Genomic DNA, 19,213 nt, shown 5'->3' with positions numbered 1-19,213 from the left:
AAAGAATCAATTTTCTACAAGATTAGCTTATTTAAAATACACCCTTTTATTGGGTTGTATGCGAAATGAAGGTAAAACAAATGAGGTCATCAATGGAAAACCCATAAAACGTAAGGGGGAATGAAATATCACGTCATGAGACAACTTGTTGATTTTCAACAATGGACAACAAATGGACATTTTTATACCCTATTTCCTTTCAAAATATTCACATTTTATTCAACAAAATAGGTAACACGTAGCAAAGTAAATCCCCCTCCACTCCACTACATTTGGTCCTCCAGGTAACCGCACAGCTCGTAGTCATCTCCAGTCGTGACCAAACGCGCCTCCGTCTGCAGTCCCGCCTTGTAGGACTGCCGCTTGTCCACCAGTCTCGAGAGATTCTCCACGGCCAGGGGCCCCTGCTTGGCGTGCTTCTTGATGAAATCCGCCACGAGATGCTTGTCCACGACGGACATCTCCAGGATGTGATTCCAGGCGAGCAGCGCCAGCGGTCGTTCCGGCGACAGCGACTGCGAGGGCGAGATGAGGTGGCGATACAGACAACCGCCGACAATCTGCTGCAACTGATCCACCTGGCCCAGGAAGGCACAGGGATGGTACAGCATAACAATGGCACCCTCGGCGAGATTCCTCATGTATCGCTGTGGCGGCAGGTACGAGTAGGTGCCGTACTCGGCGGGTAACGGACGGAAGGGGCCACTGCGAATGAAATGGAATTAAAATGAAAAGGAAACTCTTGGGTCTTTGATTCCTACTTGGTTGGTGGCAGATGCGTGTACTCGATGGACACGTTCAGGCACTTGGATGGCGGCATATAGGCACTGGGCAGGAAGTGCTCCGTGAGCAGCGCCTCCCTGGACATGTTCGGATCGTAGATGCTGCGATTGCTGCTGATGCACAGGACATTGAAGCTCTGGCGCACATCATTTGGATCATAATCCACGGACAGGTTGCTCTAAAATAAACAAAGATGAGTCATGCCTCAAAGGGGGTAATCCCACCTCATCCACTTACCATTCCGTCATCACAGTTGATTTCTTTTGAGGGTTTCTCTGCCTTCTGCTGATGTTTGTGTGGCTCCTGGGGGAACCATTTGCCATTCCAGCCGTCTGCAGATGGCTCCTCCGGTGCCGCTGATGTGCTCGCCGTTTGACTTTTGATCACATGCGGTTCTCCCGGTGCATAGGGGAACCACTTGCCTGTCCAATCATCAGAGGTGGTGGCTGTTGTGTTCGTCTCAGGTACACGTTGCACTTTCGGAATGTGAGGCTCTCCGGGAGCGTAAGGAAACCATTTGCCATGCCAGTCGTCCAAATCAAATGTCGGCTCCAGCAGATTAGCCTGCGCCTTCTTGATGGACTTGGCCTGGCATGTGGCAAGGATAAGGCACAAAACGGTCAATGAATGCAAAAGAAACATAACAATTGCAACGGAAACAAACAAAAGAGCAGCAAAACAAAAGATAATAATATAATTAAGAACTTTTCTGGGGGCAACAGCTGTGGGGGATAAGGGCATTTTACAGCACTGCTCAGGTCACGACTTTGCACAGGGTATCAACAGGTGGATTAGGATTTTGAATGGAAATGTTTTAAGCTAAAATATGGAAATATTTTAATAATTAAATATTAAAATACATAAATAGATGACACGTTTCACATCAAAAGCCAACAAACTATTTTTATAAGATATACGAGGAAATAATATAAGGGCGAGTTATGAAATCACGACTTAAAGCAGGGTGTCAACAGGTTAATATAATACTGCAAAATAAGGTGAAAAATACTGTATTCGGTATTTCCAACACGACTCTGACCGTGATTTATATCGAATGGTAAATAATCGATGGCCGCCCATCACTGACAACAAAACAAGAAGCTGCCTCGGGTGTTGGTGATTTTTTAAACACATTTTTCGTACACTTGCGAGCTGCTAAGGCTCTCTTTTATTGCAGCCACCCTGACCCAGATGAACAATAATCCCAAATCAACATTAAGATGCAAGTGATTTGCGCAGCAAAGCCAGTTATCGCTACAAAACTTCCGCTGTGATTTCCCATTTCCGTCTTTGGCGACGACGAACAATAACAAAGGTCTCACTCTGACTGCGTGTGCGTGTGTGGTTGTTGTTGGACTGGACTGAAAAAAAATACAACGCAGAAGGGCAAACCACAAACAACAACGAGTCAGCGATCATCAGTCAGCCACCATGTCGTGGTTCAATCCGTGGGATGGGCTGAAAACAAAGATGTGCCGATACCTGCTCCAGCGATATTTGGGTCAATTCTTTGAGAATAATCTGAATTTGGAGCAGCTGAAGGTGGACCTGTACAATGGCAGGGCGGTGGTGGAGAATATATCGCTCAAGGTGAACGCCTTCAATGATCTGTTCGAGGATCAGGGCTGGGCCTTTGAGGTGGTATCCGGACACATTGGCTGCCTGACGGTGGCCGTGCCCTGGAATGCTCTCATGACCAACGACAGCTCGCTGGAGATCTCCAACCTGACGATAACGCTGCGTCCGGTGACACGCTTTCAGAGCGGCACAACCATGCTGGAGTCCATGTGGTCATCGGTGAGCAGTTCCATGCAAATGGCCGAGGAGTGCATGAAGCAGGTGGACGATGATGTGCCATTTCTCAACCACAACAACGCGCTCATTGGGCTCGAGAAGTTTGCAGAGACGATCGACAATGTGCTGAATCGCATCAAGGCCAAGCTGACGAATACAACGCTGAACATTGAGTACCTGCTGCCGCACTCGGACAGGAAGCTGGTGATGTCCTTCCAGGCCAGTCATGTGGATTACATGAACAAAACGGGCTACGAGATGCCCCATCAGAATGGCGGGGATATGAGTGGCAGCCAAACGGCTGCGGAGGATGACGAGGAGAGCATCATCTCCAATTTCAATACGCTGCCGATGATCGCCAAGCATAATCTGGTGATTGAGGGACTGACCATACACACCTCCGAGGTGCTGGACATTGACAGGCACATCCATTCGGTGAGCGGACCCATGCAGTACGAGCAGCTCTGCAAGATTGTCGAGCTGAAAGGATCGCAAAACATTCAAATCAACATCAAGCAAACGGAGAACATTGTGGGCCCGAAAGTGAATCTGGAGATCATACTGGATGACATCTACTTTATACTCAGTCCGCGGCAGATTCACCTGCTCGTGGAGATCTCCAAGGGCTTCAGCAACAACGAACGGCCCAAGGATACGCTGCGCAAGACGCGCGGCAAGAGCATCAAGTCCACGACGCCGCCGAGCGAGTATCAGCAGCACTGCGAGCCCACCAAAATGACGGGCATACTCGGGCAGAATGCCGACTGGTCCACCGAGCCCACAGAGTACTCCAGCTATGGCGGCCATGAGCCAACAGGCGCCAGCAGGAGCGTCTACTCGCGGAATGCGCAGCGCAAAATGTGCGATTCAGCCTCCAGCATGGTGACCTCCTGCAGCAATGTCCCACAGGAGCTGGGCTACACGGAAAAGTCCGGCGAGATACTCAAGTTTAAGATACAAATCTCGCAGGTCTTTGGCATCTCGCTGCACAATGATATATTGATCCAGAACACGGCCAGCATTGACAGCTACACGCGCGTGTTTGACAGCGCCAGCTACCAGAGTTACGCGCAGACCGCGCAACAGTTTTTCCAGCAGAACACGCAAACGTCGAACCATCTGCCCATGGAGAATCTCAACTACTTGCTGGTGAAGGCAGCGCCGATAATTGTGAGCGGTAGCCAGCAGCGCTACTTCCAGGAGCTCACCTCGAAGACCACACTCTCGGCCACGGCTGTGGACATTTGCGAGGTGCTGGACAATGCCATCGATCATCTCATCCAGTTTGATCGGCAGCGCAACTGCCCCGATGGCTATCACATACGCCCGGAGATTGTGCTGAATCAGAGCTCGTCGTTTCTGTTCAAGCAGAACCATAATCGTTGCACCAACAAGATCGAGTGCATCTTCGATGAGTGCACCGCGGAGTTGGACATTTCGATCTACGATCGATTGGGCGCACTCTTCGGGCAGTCGCCCTTTGCACAGAGCTCTGCGGGGGAGCCCGAGAACTACCCAGAGGATGGCAGTCTGACGGAGGTGCAAGTGAAATGCGAGAACTTGCGGCTGCACCTGCGTTTCCCAGTGGTCGATGGGCGTGCGGCCAACGATCCGCACAAGCTGCCCTGGTGGAAGAAGAATGTGCGGCAGGATTTCCTGTCCCTGGAGTTTCGCAGCCTGTTGATTGCCTCGCGCACACACATCAGCATCATGGCGGAGGAGCTGGACGCCTTCTACTGCGATGCGGAGAAACAGAGCGCCATTGCGCTGCTCAAGTGTCAGCAGAAGAACAACAAGAAGATCCAAATCGATGTGCTGCAGCCGCGGGAGAACAACAACGACAACCGCACGACGGACAACAACAAGAAGCCCAAGCGACGCTCCCCGTTCAGCTCCAAGTGCACCTTTGGCTACACCACCAATGTGGAGGGACTCGATGGTTGTGTGGATAAAACGGACTCGCTGCTGCCGGGCGAAACGGAGGAGATCAATGACTTTTGCCAGAGCTGCTCGCAATCCTCGAAGCTCAAGGTGGCGGTTTATGTGCCCCTCATCAAGGTCGTGCTGGAGTCCAAGCAGATGTACGAATTGATTTACAATCGCCTCAATGGGGATCTGTTTATGTGGGAGCCACGTTCGCCGCACTACGATTACCAGGGGGAGGAGCAGCGGGAGCACAACGAAAGAGAGTCGGAGGAGGAGGAACAGGCCGACCAAGAGGAATATGAGAAGCACAAATATGACCGGAGTGTCCTGCTCAGCACCAGTGCCATGGAGAGCAGCATTTACTTTTCCATGGCCGAGAATACGCTGCCCAAATCGCATGCCAAACCAAATCCCAGTGCCCAAGCCCAGCCGCCCAACGAGGAGGCCTTCTCCTTTGAGCTCTTTGTGGCTGAGGGTTCGCTGATATTATTCTCACACTTTGTCGAGCCCGAGACGCAGCAGCGAACAGCGCAATGTGGCAAGTTTCAGGTGAACATCAAGGAGTTCAAGCTCTTCACGGTCAATGGACTGAACAACGATCAGAATCGCAGCTACTTTTGCATACAACTAAGCCACGTGGAGGCGCTGCATTGTGGCAACACGCAGCAGGATTTGCAGCTCGCTTGGAGCGACCATCCCGATGGCAGTCTGCAGCCCACAATCTACAATTTCGGCCAGCAGCAGCATCAACAGATCAACCAGAAGCGCCAGGAGGTGCTCTCGGTGGTGGCAGAGATCAAGAAGCAGCCGGACAAACGCATCAAACGCATGAAGATGTCGTTTGGCATCAATGGAGCCACGCTGCAGCATCATCCCACCAGCTCGGAGCACAATTGGCTGAATCAGCTGCTGGACTTTATGGACGTCACCGATTTCCCCATCGAGGCGTATGTGCCGTTTGCCCTCGTCTCCGAGATTCAGCTGCATGTGTGGAATGCGGCCATTGACTATCGGCCCAAGTACTTTCCCCATCGCGCGCTCATCGACATTGGCTACTGCACGCTGAGCAGCAACATCATTTCCTCGATGAGCGGCTGCACGTTGCGTGTGATTGGCGAGGACTGCGTGCTCAGTTTGGGCTCCAGCGACAGCCTCATACCCGTGCTCAATGTGGGTCTGCTGAACATCTCCTTCCGCCTCAACGAGGATGACAAACAGCAGCCGCGAGTGGATCTGCGCTCCTCCATACACGACATGCACCTGAAGACCTGCTACGACTCAGCGGCTGCGCTGGCCCAACTCATTGGCTATGTGGCCAGCGACAAGGATCTCATTTCGCCCGAGGAGAGCGCACACGAAGACGAGCACGATCAGAGCAAGTTTGTGGAGCCCAAGGCCAGCGAGGAGGATCAACTGTGCGACGATCAGACGCAGGATCATGTGAATAAACTAATGGCCGATGCCGTCATGGATGTGGAATGTACGCCCGGACCCAGACACAACAAACTCGCAGGCAAGGAGGAGGGCATCGAGATCTTCTACTTTCCCGACGAACCCAAAGACAAGGCAGAGCAGCAGCGACAGAAGAACAAGCAGAAAGCCAGCTCCACGCCCGCGAAGAAGCAAAAGGAACCCGGCGACATGCAGAGCATATCCCTGATTGTGGAGAGCTCCCCCTCAGAGATCTGCAACATTGTAGACTTTGAATCGAACGTCATGCTGCAGTCGTACTACAATCAGACTCTGGAGCAGCCGCTGCAGCAGGTGCAGCAGGAACTGGGCGATGTGCTGCCACCGCTGATGGAGGAGCGCGACTTTGACATCATACACGACGATGAGATCTCGCGCATGGATAAGTTTGGCGTGAAGCAGATCTACGTGTCCGAGGATCCCCTGCAGATTGTGGACAATCATTTTTGTTTGCCACACGAGAAGGTTGATCTGTTGCGGCCGCCAGCGAACTTTCCCATTGCCGAGAGCAGCTACACGCTGTGCGAGATGACGTTCACGTGGCATCTGTACGGCGGCAGGGATTTTCCGGAACACACGACAAGCGACAGCAGCAAAAAGAAGATCCCCTTGAACCCTGGCTACGGCCACATGTCGGACACGTACAAGTACGGCGTATCCCAGCCGCAGGGCGAGCAAAAGGCCACGAAGAAGGGCGCAGCAGGGCTGCCCAAGGAGCCAAAGGGTTCGCGCAGGAATCTGGATGTGCTGGTGGAGATCCAACTGTCGAAGATTCGCTTCTCCTACGAGGCTTATCCGCTCAGCTCCATCTACTCGTCGCGGCAGGTGCTGCTCGTGTCGGATATTGAGATTCGCGACCGTCTGCGCTCCTCGGACATCAACAAGTTCCTGTATCATCCGAACAGCAGCAACATATCCCGCCGACCCGACGAGAATATGGTCATTGTGAAGGCGCTGAATGTGCGCCCGAATCCACAGAAGAGCACCGCCGAGGAGTGCTCGCTGCGCGTGTCCATTCTGCCCATTAAACTGAACATTGATCAGGATACGCTGCTCTTTCTGGAGGACTTCTTTTCGGCACTGTTCAAGAACTCCTCCGGCGGTGGCAGTGCCCCAGAAAATGCCAAAACGGACGCCAATGCCGCCTGCGATATGCCCGTAATGTCGGTGAGCAAAATGTCTGATGCGCTGCAGGATCTGGAGGCGAGGGAGATTGTAGAGCGGAATCTTGATGTGCTCATCGATGAGGGCAAAGACACCACGGCCGAGCTGGAGGATGATCCGCTGGGTGGCGAGTCGGCGCCTGTTTACTTCCGTGAGGTGATCTTCAGCCCCGCTTTGCCCATCTGCTTCGACTACCATGGCCGTAGGATTGAGCTCTCGCGCGGTCCCATCACCGGCCTCATTATGGGCCTGGCACAGCTCCAGGGTTCGGGCATTTGTCTGCGGGAGATTGTCAACCGTCGCGGCATTCTCGGCTGGAACAAGCTGTGCGAGTTTCTCTGCAAGGAGTGGCTGAAGGACATCAAGCGCAATCAACTGCCGAATATTCTGAGCGGCATTGGCCCCACCAATGCGGTGCTGCAGCTGTTCCAGGGCGTCTACGACCTCTTCCGGCTGCCCATCGAGCAGTACAACAAGGACGGGCGCATCATACGCGGCTTCCAGCTGGGCGCCCAGAGTTTCACGGCACGCACAGCGCTCGCAGCGCTGGAGATCACGTCGCGGATTATCCACCTGCTGCAGTTCACGGCGGAGACCACCTTCGATATGCTCTCGGCGGGTCCATCCCTGAAGAAACGCCACACGAAGCGCGGCAAGAAGAAGCGTCAGGGCAGGCCCAAGGATCTGCGCGAGGGTGTGGCCAATGCCTACACCATCGTCAAGGAGGGCATCAACGATTCGGCCAACACGCTGATCGAGGCTGCCATGACGGAGCACGACCAGAAGGGCTACAGCGGTGCCGTGGGCGCTGTTGTGCGGCAAATCCCCCAACTGGTTGTCTGCCCCGCCGTGCTCGCCACGCAGGCCACAACGAACATACTGGGCGGGGCCAAGAGCTCCCTGGTGCCGGAGGCGAAGCTCGAGGCACGTGACAAGTGGAAGCACGAAATCCACTAAAAGGATTCAAACAAAATGTTAAACTTAAGATTAAGATTCTACTTTTTAATTTCGGGGCACACACACACACACACACACACACATATATCGCATAAATCAGAGTTATATATTTTATATTTTTTATTATTTTTACTACTAAAAACAAATATATACAAAACGTGTAAATAAAGTGTAACAAGCAACATATTTTGGAGGGGATCTCTCGACGAGGACAATGCTTTAAACGGACACGAGATCTCTTCATAAGGGACAAGAAATCTTTATAGAAGTTAGAAGGGATTTTTACTTCTTTTTTTAATGCATCATTATAATAATATTGTAAAGGTTTTAATCTTTATCTTTTGATTTCCATGTGGTTTGATAATTTACTTAATAAATGTATAGCAAAATGGAAAGTATGAAATGTTTAATGGGTTTTCAAAGGGGAAATTTGTGAGGGATAAGGGAGTTAATTACAAGAGGCACGAGCTCTGTGTTAACATTGTTTTTAAAGACTTTTCTAATAATTGCAACGATTTTAGAGCTCTCTTTCATTTATGTTAAAAAAATATTCTTCATTTGATAGCTTTGGATTTCTTTTTCATCTATAACGTTTACTTAGTTTTCTTTTTCAAATCTTTTTCGATGTAACAAGGAATAAAATGTATACTTAAAAAATCTCCTAATTTGAATGTAGAATATTCTTTATACACATATTTCCTCATTTCTTAGTTTTCCCCACATTTTGTTATAGTTTTCGGCTTGTCTTTCATTTCTATATCTCCGATTTTTCTTATACATTTTCGTTTTGTCTTTTATTTTTGGTGGCAAAATTTGGTTCACAGTTTAACGCTTTTTTTTTTAAAACAACTTGGAGTGTGCTTTACAGGTAGAAGTAGACATACATATACAAAATACAATAGATATATAAAGATATACAAAAAAGAAAATGTACCCTGGTAACACGGATAAAATCCACAACAGCAACAAACAAAAAAAAACAGATGAACGGCGGTCGTCGTCCGCGCTTTAGAAGCAGCCGGACACAGGCAGCTGCGGTGGTTGGCTGCCATTCACTGTAACCTTAAGTCGTTTGCCACTGAAAGAAGCAAACAATTCGGATTAATAAGGGATAGGATTAGGATTGTATGAATGATTCACCTTCAGCGTGGTCTGCCCCTGGCCTTGGCGTTCCGCCTCAGCTTCGCGTCGTTCCTGCTCCAGCGCCCTTTGCTGCTGTCTGCGTACGTTCTCAGGATTTCTGATTCCACGGGATTCGTTCTCCTGGCGACGCTTTTCTGCCGCTTCCAACTGCTGCTGACGCCGCTCCTCCTGCAAAGAATCGTTTCAAAATGGTCTGCACAGCGCTTCCAGCTCATTCTCTTGTCCTACCGGCGATGGCATCAGATTGGTTTCCTCGGCACTGTTGCCGCAGCAAGATAGGCACCCGCCCATGTCTGTTTTGAAGTCGTTATTTAAATGGCCAAAAAATAGGGCTTCTCTTCCTCCCTTGTGTTGTTTTTGCGTTGTTCTTTTTTTTTCGCCTTCTTCTACGCTTTGTTTTGGTGTGTCATTTCGAGCAGCTGACTGCTGGTATATTTTTGAGGGCCTTGCGGTATATTTATCGATAAGTCCGCGGTTACACTGGTATCTTGCCTCAAAAGAACTTAAACTTTGCGGAAAACAAAACAGTTTATGTTAAAAAAATATTTCGTGTAATAATTGGATTAATTAGTTTATCCGAGATCTCCTTTGTTCTCTTATTTGATATTGTGCGTGTGTTAGTAGAAGTGAGCGCACATTGCTCCGTTTCCGTGTGTGTGTGTGCTTAGGTGCAAATTAAGATAAAACTTATCATCGACGCTTAATTACTAAATCGTTTGGAGACCCTTTCAAAAAATAATTTAAAATGTTGGATGTGCCCCATGAAGGAAAGGTGAGTTGTTTTGGGTCAACATTATGTCCGCCCTCGCGCTCTCCTCTCGCTCTCTTCTCCACTCTACTGCGCTTGTTTGGGAGAGTGCATTTCTGCATTCCAGCGAATGCAACAAATTTTGCCGGTTCCAGGGGCTCTATTTATAGGCACCTCTCTTCTCCAGATATCAGGTAACGGTGCCCTTTTGACTCGGCGAGCGACTTTCTGACTGGTTTTGTCTCCCCTTTTATGAGACTCTTGCATTTGCTTAGCGTTAACCTTCAAGTGACCTCCCTTTAGCCGCGACGCCAAGTGCTGGCATGTGTCGCACAGCTGTGTCTCCGACATGGGGTGTGTATGCACGCAAGTGTGTCTGTGTGGTTTTTTGGGGGGCCAAACCGTTATGACTCGAGCATAATTGTAGAAAAATATTATTATACATTCATAATACGATTGGCTATGTCTTATCAATTGGCCCCCAAAAGACAATATAATCGGTAGTATTTATTTACGGTGCTGATAACTCCTTCTGATACGATAGACTAGCGGACTAGACTGTTTAGCAGTTCCGTTAGCGTTCTTTCCATTCGCGTGTGATGATAAGTGCCCGCAGATATTGGCTCTCACTCCCACTCCTTATGCCGCTGATTACATTTCATACTCGCATGCTGCTTCTTCATATTTATTTTCCTTCCTCTTAAGCTTCATCTTCGTGCTGTTCTCCTTCCACTTGACCACTACGTGCCCTCTCTTATCTCGGCTGCTTTGCTCATTAAGTGCTGGCCGGCTCGAAGGTATAAAAGTTCAAAGGTTTGGCGCTTGGACTCTCTGAGTACACTAATTGGTTTGCCGTTGCATATGCCCAACGGTTTATGATAATTGCTTGGCCGAAGCCTTACCTTACCTCACAATATATCTTGGCCGGCGCTCAGTTGCTTTTGTTATTTTGGTTTTTTTTTGTTTTGCTCAGCACTTGAAACACACACGCACGCACACACACACAGTCAAACAAAAAAAGCAGCTTGCTATCACTTGTTGCTTTTGTCGCGTCCATCGCAGTCGCTGTTTCTGCTGCTGCTGCTGCTGTTTCTGCCGCTGTTTTTGCCGCCCGTACGTACGCGTTTTGAAAAATTCCGTATTGAAATTGAAATTCAAATGGAACCCTAGCTTTATTTTCAATTGCACACTCGACCAGCTCGCTTCGTTCTGTCGTGCTGTTCCTCTGCTGTTTTCTGTTCTCCCCGCTGTTTTCCCGCTCAACTTTCCAGCGACAATAAACGCGCGCGCGTTTCTCAAGTGAAAAAATTAAAACAATTAACAAAGAAATTTAACAAAATTAACCCCTATTCTTATTCGCGCAAGTGTTTCTTTTGGAATTGTTTACAATGACATCTGGCATCAGGCCCATTGATGTTTTGCTTCAGCGTGCCGGTGTAAGTTCTCAAAGTCGAGCCCGTAACACTCTTCGTAAGACGATATTTGGGCCAAGTTCGAGACGTCAATGAGCCACATAATCGTTTAAGTGTAAACTGTTTTTAAGTGCTTATCGAACGAATTTGATTTAAAAGAAACAGTTTTTCGATAGAAAAGCGAAATTTCCGGCTAAGAGCAATGTTTTTAGAGGAAGGTTTTGGGACTACGACAGACCTATGTAGATTCTGGGAAACTTATCAAAAAAGGAAGACGACTCTCTTTGATGATTGTTCACTGATTTTGTTCTTTGAAACCATGCAAACAATGTTTGTCGTCTAAATTTCCGTTGTAAGAATTATGTGTTTCTGTAAGCAGTGAGATACAGTAATGACTTGCCCTGCCTCTTAGTTCGTATCTTATCTCCAGGCAGACAAAGAGAACACAAAAAAAATCGCATAATTTACTTTAATTACCGGATCCCCAGACGTGTGTGTGTCGTGTGTTTTAGAGGGGCTGGTTGGTTGGTAACCTGCCGAAACAGCTGTGTTTTCCAACTCGGAAATGATTTTTGGGGATCAACAACCACACGGTTGCTTGATAATGGAATGCACAAGAGGCACCACAAAGGCAGTGAGACAGTGACAGAGGGTAGCAGTAGCATCATTCGTTGGACAATTATCTTGAGCATGTTTTGACCTTGTCGAAGTTCAAACACCTGCCCTCTGACACCGTCTTATCGCACAGATTGCTCATCATCAGCACCATTGTTGGATGTTAATAAAAATAAGCCCCATGCAATCGTCTGCCATCTTGGGCGCCATAGGCGTGGCACTTGTTTTTCACTACACTCCATTAATTTGCGTAATCATTTCATTAAACAAAAACGAAAAACGATTGCAGCAATCTTTTTGTTTTATGTTTGCACAATTCGATTGCATTTTTTGCCCACTCTGATTGACTGATTGACAGACGACACGGGGACAGGCCTCAATCGAAATATTCGCCAAAAATAAGTGCGAGCTATTTTCAGACAAAATTGTTTGGTTATCTTGGGAGTTGTGTGTATTTCTCTGTCAAATATGTAGATATTGGGGTAACCTTGTGGGTGAAGTTCAAGGTCGCACCAACTATAAGTATATGTACCCATACTTATACAACGACAAACTGCTGTCAATATGCTTTTTTATGGATTGCATGTCTTATGAAATAACTATCATTAATGGCTGGAGGTCACAAATGTGTGAGCATGCGTTGGTTGGGTAAGGTTATGGCTAGAACTTGGCACTAGTAATGGTATTCTTCTCTTTGTTCTAACATGAAATGAAACGCCAAACGAAATGAAATTCATGAAATACATATGTTTGATCTTATCGATGATATTTTGATTGCCTCACGCAGACGCAGATAGGGCAGGGCGTATACGTGACGTAAAAATATCACCCTGATTATGGCGCTTTTAGATTACACATTTAGGAGCTCACCTCATAACTAGCGAAATTATTCAAGGTAATGTGAGGGAGTGATTGAGATTAGCTATCACATCCCCCAAAGCTAAATGTTACACAAGGAAATTGCACCAGACTAGAGGTCGTTTCATGGTACATTACGCCAGACTCTCTGCTCTGGAAAACTAATTACGCCTGAGGATCCGGACGGGCTTATCTCTGGGATCATCCCGCAAACAAATGTTCGAATGTCAAACTCATAATATAAATAGCTAAATAGTCGGGGGATTTATTGATTAGAGCCAAAAGGTTGCCCTTGTTTTGATTTTCTAAAATTAATACTCATTCGTCGTTGCATTCCTGGGGCATGTGTCATTGAAGCGCGTCTCGCAGCCGGCACTGTGCTCCCTGAAGTCCTTCAGGCTGGGCAGATACTTGAAGAATATTCCCTTGTTGAAGTAGCTTTGATTATCCTGCTCCTCTGGCAGCTCGGGCTCCCCAGCCAAACGCTTCTGCAGGGAGTTCTGCATGCCCCAAATGATGGGCTTGCTCTTGCACATGAGCATTTTCAGGCAGCCGGCCTCGTGGCCCATCTCTCGGTCCTCCTTCGACTCGATCATGTCCAGTATTTGTTCGGGCAGATCCTTATCCATGATGCGATCCAGCAAACGTTTGCTGTGCGCCCCCGGTCGCTGGAGGAACCAATCTATGGGCGAACCCAGAGACAAGTCACGCGGCTGATGATCGTTTGGTTCGTACAGCGCCTCAGGTCCCTCGAAGGCCGCTCCGGCATTGGCGACATTTCCTCCACCCCTTGTGGCCTGCATCAACGTGCTGCCAATCTGCCAATCAATTTGAAAAATTATCAAAAAACTGTACAAACATTCGCAGAAAACAACAAAAAGAAATTGATTGTGTTCAAACATTACGTTTTGGTACATTTTGAGGGAAATTAAATGTTCTCAAACTTTAAAGTTTGCTACTTTCTGAGAATGTCTAACCTTATCAAACATATACCTACCGCCTGGGCAATCATGATGAGTGCATTAAGTGCCAGAGCGCCCAGTTTGCGGGCATCAAAGCCCACCATTCGCAACATATTTGTCAGCATTTGTCCGCTATCAAAGTTGGCCAGAAACGGTGGAGGCCTGCGAGTATTGTCCTCCTCCTGTGGCGGCTCCTCCTGGGCATTCTCTGGCTCCGGCTGCTGCTCCGATTGATCCTCCTGCTGATAGTCTGGCGGCTGAAAGCCGTGCTGTAGGATGTTCATCAAACCAGAAGGCTTTCCCCGGGAGAAGGCTTGGGCCACCAGATTGGCCACATCGGCGGCCGTATTAATGCCAAACATTTGTCCGGCCATCTTCAAGCCATCGCCCAAGTTATCCATGACTGTGCTGGCAGAGAGGGCCTCCTTGGCGCCCACATACAGCAGAAGGCACAAAAATAGCCAGCGACTTGTCATCGCGAAGTTTCAGGGAATACTGCTGTGAGGTCTTTAGCAGCGCCATCGTCTGGATGAGGGAGCACAAGCTCTAATTGGAGTCTTACGAAAGCCACTGAATTTTCCTCTATATTTTTGTCACTTGACTGCCTGTCGATGCGCTTTGCTGCCTGCCTTAAGCGATTTGTCACGAAAGTTTCGCCAAGTGTAAACAACTTTACTTTGATATATTTCTTTGCAGGTGCGTGGCCACCAGCGTGTGCCCTCCGATTCGAAGGAGTTCCATGAGGTGACCAAGCGGGATGCACTGCGGCTGCTGGAGAACGATGTCGATCGTCTGCTGCAGACAACGGAGGAGGTGCGGCGGCCAGCCCTGAAGGCGGAGATGGGACGCTTTGCGGATCTCTTTGGACGTTTTCTGCAGGAGGGTAAGTTGAGGCAAGAGAACACCCCTTTGATTAACTTGCTAATGCTTTTGTGCCTTGCAGAGGGTCCCGCTTTGGACTGGAACAAGATTCAGAAGCTGCCCGAGAATGCTGTGATGAATTATTCGAACCTCAAGTCGCCCAAGAATGAGCAGGTATGCAGCTGGCAGCCAAGGATTGAGTCCACTCTTTCCCCCACTCCATGAATCTCCCTCACAGAAAACAAAGAAAACAAAACGGATTAAGAAAATGTGTTAATTTTTTGTTTAATTTGCATATTTTTCATGTTCTTTGATTTCGAATACTGATTATGAATACCCATTGTTGCCCTCATAAACTGCGGCGCAATTCTCTGGCTAATAACTGGCCACAAACACACAATCACACATATATATATATATTGTTTATATATGTTTCAATAGAATGAGGTAAAAGCGTTAAACTTTATCCTTAAACAAAACCTCCTCTCTACGCTTCGCTCTACTATTTCTCTCTGTACTTGGAGCACTGCTCGAACGAAAACTAACTCTTATTGGGCTTTTGGACGCTTACTTAGTTGTTGATTATATTCCTTTAGTTTAGTTATTTGTAACTAGAACACGCTGTAGTACTAAACCCTAATGAAATTCGGCGCTCACTGCAGCTTAACCCAATTCCTTTTTGCTCTCTAACACAAGCCATGCCTCTCTATCTATGTTTCTGCAACTAATGATTCATTGGTGACTCCCTTAGATACGCAATATGCTGGACAAATTGGTGGTCATTAAGCTGAATGGTGGTCTGGGCACCTCCATGGGCTGCCATGGACCCAAGAGTGTCATACCTGTGCGCTCCGATTTGACCTTCTTGGATCTGACGGTGCAGCAGATCGAGCATCTGAACAAGACGTACGATGCCAACGTGCCGCTGGTGCTGATGAATTCCTTCAACACCGACGAGGACACCGAGAAGATTGTTCGCAAATACAAGGGTTTCCGCGTGCAGATACACACCTTCAATCAGAGCTGCTTTCCGCGCATCAGTCGCGAGCATTTCCTGCCCGTGGCCAAGGACTTTGATGTGGAGAAGGATATGGAGGCGTAAGTTTACTCTTTAGACTCCAATTTGTAGTACGTTTTACTCAGGCAACTCCTTCTTCTCCCTTTTAGTTGGTACCCACCTGGCCACGGTGACTTTTACGATACTTTCCGCAACTCTGGGCTGCTGAAGAAGTTCATTGAGGAGGGCCGCGAATACTGTTTCCTCTCCAACATTGACAATCTGGGCGCCACCGTGGATCTGAATATACTCAATAAGCTGGTGGGCGAGGAGCGGGCCACCACCCCCGTGGAATTTGTCATGGAAGTTACCGACAAGACGCGCGCTGATGTCAAGGTGCGTACCGATAATGGAATGTTGTGTATAAATGACTAATCTTCCATCTGTTTTTCCCCTCCAGGGTGGCACTCTCATTCAGTTTGAGAACAAGCTGCGGCTGCTGGAAATCGCTCAAGTGCCGCCAGAGCATGTGGATGACTTTAAGTCGGTGAAGACCTTCAAGTTCTTCAACACCAACAACATTTGGGCCAATCTAGCATGTATGTCAAACCATTTATCTCTTCAAATATCACTGCCTAAAATGCTGCTTTGTTTCTTTCCCGTGTGCAGCCATCGAGCGTGTCTTGCGTGAGCGCACCTTGAGCATGGAAATTATTGTCAACAACAAAACGCTGGAGACGGGTCTGCGTGTCATTCAGCTGGAAACGGCTGTGGGCTCGGCCATGAAGTGCTTTGATGGCGCCATTGGCATCAATGTGCCTCGCTCGCGCTTCTTGCCCGTGAAGAAATCCTCCGATTTGCTGCTGGTCATGTCTAATCTCTACACGCTGAAGAATGGCAGCCTGGTGATGTCGCCGCAGCGCATGTTCCCCACCACGCCGCTGGTGAAGCTTGGCGAGAATCACTTCTCCAAGGTGAAGGAGTTTCTGGGTCGCTTTGCCAACATACCCGACATTATCGAGCTGGATCACTTGACGGTCAGTGGTGATGTTACCTTTGGCCGTGGTGTTTCTTTGAGGGTAAGTTTTGAGAGAGAAAATGCTTTGGCTTATCCTTGACTTATTTGTGTTCAATTTAATCCTTTAGGGCACTGTGATTATCATTGCCAATCATGGAGATCGTATTGATATACCCGCCGGCGCCATACTGGAGAACAAAATTGTGTCTGGCAACATGCGCATTCTGGACCATTAATCGAACCTCTAACCTGGCAATTGGTTGTGCAATTGGATGCTGTTCTGTCTCATTATATATGTAGTGTAATTTACTAAGTTTTATGTAGTAGTAGGCTGCCCGTTCCCTGTTTCAAATTTACGAATCACGAATTTCACTTGTTAGCCAAATTGTTGTGCAAGCACAAAGTGTGTGTCTGCCCTGACCTGTCCTGCCCTGCCAGTCGATCGTTCTGTATATATCGTTAAGCTAAAGCTAAAGTTTTACAAAAATCTGCTTGCAAAAATGTTAGAAATGTTAGTCAAAAAGTTCAAACGAGAAGCTGTTAAACACTCATTAAAGGCATGTTTATTTCTATAATAAGTACGAGAGGTTCTTAGATCTAGTATCACTTGATAAATGGCACTGGTATTCCCTGCCTGTTTCGCCTACTTCCCTTCTTTTATGTTGCATTGTCTGTCAGCGTATAGTTCTTGCTAATGTGACCCCATTTGATGCCTTGTTGTATGAGTTCCAGTGCCAGCTTTTTATTGCTCGCTGTGGCACCCACAAAGCCCACCACTAGCTCATTCGTGGTAGCATTGTGATCCTGTTCTGACTCGCAACTTTGATCCCAGCCCCTGCCCTCGTAGATGTTTGTGTCGCCGGCAATCACAAAGTTGTAATTGATGTCCGTGTAGCCGCTGCTCTCGATGTGAAACGTTTGCAGCAGTCGCACACGAAAAACGCATTCAGCTTGGGTGCTGCAAGCGGGTGAAACAGTGGACTCAAAGCGTACGCTCTCCACGGGCAGCTGGAGAGAAGGCAAAGCCCGGCCCGCTGGCTGTGCCAGCCAGTAGGCGCGTGTCACAAACTTCAGTGTGGCGTTTCCCAGCAGGCGCACTGCAAACAAAATAAAGATACATTATGCATTGTAATTATACATCCCCAGATGCGCTTACATTCCGTCACATCCTGTGTCCAGCGTGGCCAGTGCTTGATCAACTCGAAGAGCCTCTGGCCGGGACTCTCCGTGGGACTGAGCTGGCGATGTGCGAAGATGTGATAGTCCGGATGCAGCTTGTGCAGGCGCACACCCTCGGTCATCAGCCGCTTGGCCGCCTCCACCTGCCGCACTGGCGGCTCCACATTCACGAAGGTGCCAATGAAGGCAATGCTGATGGACACCGCATTATAGCCGCGCACATGCTGTCCCTGATGATGCCAGCCACGTCCCACATAGATCTGCCCATCGCCGCCCACCAGAAAGTTGTAGCCAATGTCCAGCCAGCCGAGGGATTTCATGTGAAAGCCCTGAATGGTCTGCATGCGATAGATGCAAATTTCCTACAGAAAGTTTTGGGAATTTCATTAATGAAACAACGCAGAGGGGTTTACCTTTTGTTACTCACTTCTGTTTCGCATCCCTCGGTGGCTGTGTGACTGATAATTACATTGGAAATGGGCAGCTTGAGGTGTTCGGGCTTGGAGCTCGGTGGTTCCCCCTGCCACTCGCTGCGGTCCAATATGTGCAGATTTTTATTCGAGTTCATTGGGGCATGGGCTAAATCCGGAAAAATAATTATTAACCACCGATATTATAGATTGATTTCTCACTCACCCATCATCCAATAGGAGTAACCAGCAGCCAGTGCCACCGTCATCAGCAGAAACACACATAGAAATATCAGCTCCCGGGGGAATCGCTTTATATTTGTCTCTCCCCCAGCTTCGGGATTGTTTTGCGTTTCGAGATTAGTTTGCGCGGGCTTCTGCATTTTATGGGTGTCTACTCAAGACAACTGCGCGACGGGAACTAAATGAAACGGAGTCCGGCCACCACTTGTTGTTGATCTCCCCAACAAGTTCTGCTCGTTTTGGGGTTTTATTTTTACTTTTACTGGTACTGGGAGATGGGAAAAATCCCCGGCTCCGAACTGCGTCGTGGCAGCAAGATCACATAAAGAGCTTTTTGATAAGTGTCTTTACAAATAAACTCACACACACCACTTGGATGCTTATATATTGGCATGTCTCTGGCCATTAAAAGCTCTCTAACAATATAGGGTGTTCGCTTTTGGCACTACAAGTTGAGCGAACTCCAAACGCCGCCCACTTTGAAGAGGTGTACCACTCTCTTAGAGCTACTGAAGAATTGGGAATCCCCTTGGCATTGATGGGGCGTCTACAACCTGCTTTCAAATGCTGCGTAGATGATTTAGCAGATGGGCATCGAGGCTACAAATGAAATGGCAATTAAGTCACGTTTTCCACTGCGAAATCAGAGATTTCTTGGATTCCCATTATCAGG

At 48.3% G+C, this 19,213-nt stretch overlaps 6 protein-coding genes across 10 annotated transcripts; 2 read left to right on the top strand and 4 right to left on the bottom strand.

Moving 5' to 3' along the window:
* Positions 1-185: 185 nt before the first annotated feature.
* On the bottom strand, positions 186-1,510 carry LOC117587080. The gene is made up of 3 exons (XM_034277547.1): positions 1,021-1,510; positions 762-961; positions 186-705 (listed from the first exon to the last, which is right to left on the bottom strand). Exons 1-3 carry the CDS (start codon positions 1,423-1,425, stop codon positions 267-269), a joined length of 1,044 nt encoding a protein of 347 aa, XP_034133438.1. The 5' UTR covers positions 1,426-1,510; the 3' UTR covers positions 186-266.
* Positions 1,511-1,869: 359 nt separating this feature from the next.
* Positions 1,870-8,145, top strand: LOC117587071 (autophagy-related protein 2 homolog A). 2 transcript variants are annotated; one of them, XM_034277521.1, is made up of 2 exons: positions 1,870-1,899; positions 1,961-8,145. In XM_034277521.1, the coding sequence occupies exon 2, from the start codon at positions 2,215-2,217 to the stop codon at positions 8,092-8,094; it is 5,880 nt and encodes a 1,959-aa protein (XP_034133412.1). In that variant the 5' UTR covers positions 1,870-1,899; positions 1,961-2,214; the 3' UTR covers positions 8,095-8,145. The 2 variants fall into 2 exon arrangements, with proteins under 2 accessions (XP_034133412.1, XP_034133413.1); XM_034277522.1 differs by having other exon boundaries at positions 1,878-1,895.
* A 791-nt stretch (positions 8,146-8,936) lies between these two features.
* LOC117587085 (small VCP/p97-interacting protein) lies at positions 8,937-9,636 on the bottom strand. Its single transcript, XM_034277553.1, has 4 exons — positions 9,618-9,636; positions 9,466-9,569; positions 9,235-9,405; positions 8,937-9,172 (listed from the first exon to the last, which is right to left on the bottom strand). Exons 2-4 carry the CDS (start codon positions 9,526-9,528, stop codon positions 9,158-9,160), a joined length of 249 nt encoding a protein of 82 aa, XP_034133444.1. The 5' UTR covers positions 9,529-9,569; positions 9,618-9,636; the 3' UTR covers positions 8,937-9,157.
* Positions 9,637-9,871: 235 nt separating this feature from the next.
* On the top strand, positions 9,872-17,283 carry LOC117587077 (UTP--glucose-1-phosphate uridylyltransferase). 4 transcript variants are annotated; one of them, XM_034277542.1, is made up of 9 exons: positions 9,872-10,009; positions 14,529-14,715; positions 14,776-14,867; positions 15,135-15,140; positions 15,445-15,791; positions 15,861-16,086; positions 16,151-16,289; positions 16,360-16,769; positions 16,837-17,283. In XM_034277542.1, exons 1-9 carry the CDS (start codon positions 9,983-9,985, stop codon positions 16,942-16,944), a joined length of 1,542 nt encoding a protein of 513 aa, XP_034133433.1. In that variant the 5' UTR covers positions 9,872-9,982; the 3' UTR covers positions 16,945-17,283. The 4 variants fall into 4 exon arrangements, with proteins under 4 accessions (XP_034133433.1, XP_034133434.1, XP_034133431.1 ...); XM_034277540.1 differs by lacking the exon at positions 9,872-10,009 and adding an exon at positions 11,160-11,421; XM_034277543.1 differs by lacking the exon at positions 15,135-15,140 and having other exon boundaries at positions 9,876-10,009.
* Positions 13,152-14,363, bottom strand: LOC117587082. The gene is made up of 2 exons (XM_034277550.1): positions 13,868-14,363; positions 13,152-13,688 (listed from the first exon to the last, which is right to left on the bottom strand). Exons 1-2 carry the CDS (start codon positions 14,306-14,308, stop codon positions 13,182-13,184), a joined length of 948 nt encoding a protein of 315 aa, XP_034133441.1. The 5' UTR covers positions 14,309-14,363; the 3' UTR covers positions 13,152-13,181.
* LOC117587081 (peptidoglycan-recognition protein LF) lies at positions 17,280-18,742 on the bottom strand. The gene is made up of 4 exons (XM_034277549.1): positions 18,524-18,742; positions 18,315-18,466; positions 17,865-18,249; positions 17,280-17,805 (listed from the first exon to the last, which is right to left on the bottom strand). The coding sequence occupies exons 1-4, from the start codon at positions 18,678-18,680 to the stop codon at positions 17,366-17,368; spliced, it is 1,134 nt and encodes a 377-aa protein (XP_034133440.1). The 5' UTR covers positions 18,681-18,742; the 3' UTR covers positions 17,280-17,365.
* Positions 18,743-19,213: the final 471 nt, after the last annotated feature.

This window comes from Drosophila guanche, unplaced genomic scaffold (genome assembly GCF_900245975.1).
Source record: "Drosophila guanche unplaced genomic scaffold, DGUA_6, whole genome shotgun sequence".
Classification (NCBI taxonomy): domain Eukaryota; kingdom Metazoa; phylum Arthropoda; class Insecta; order Diptera; family Drosophilidae; genus Drosophila; species Drosophila guanche.
This window is presented reverse-complemented; position numbering and strand designations above follow the sequence as displayed.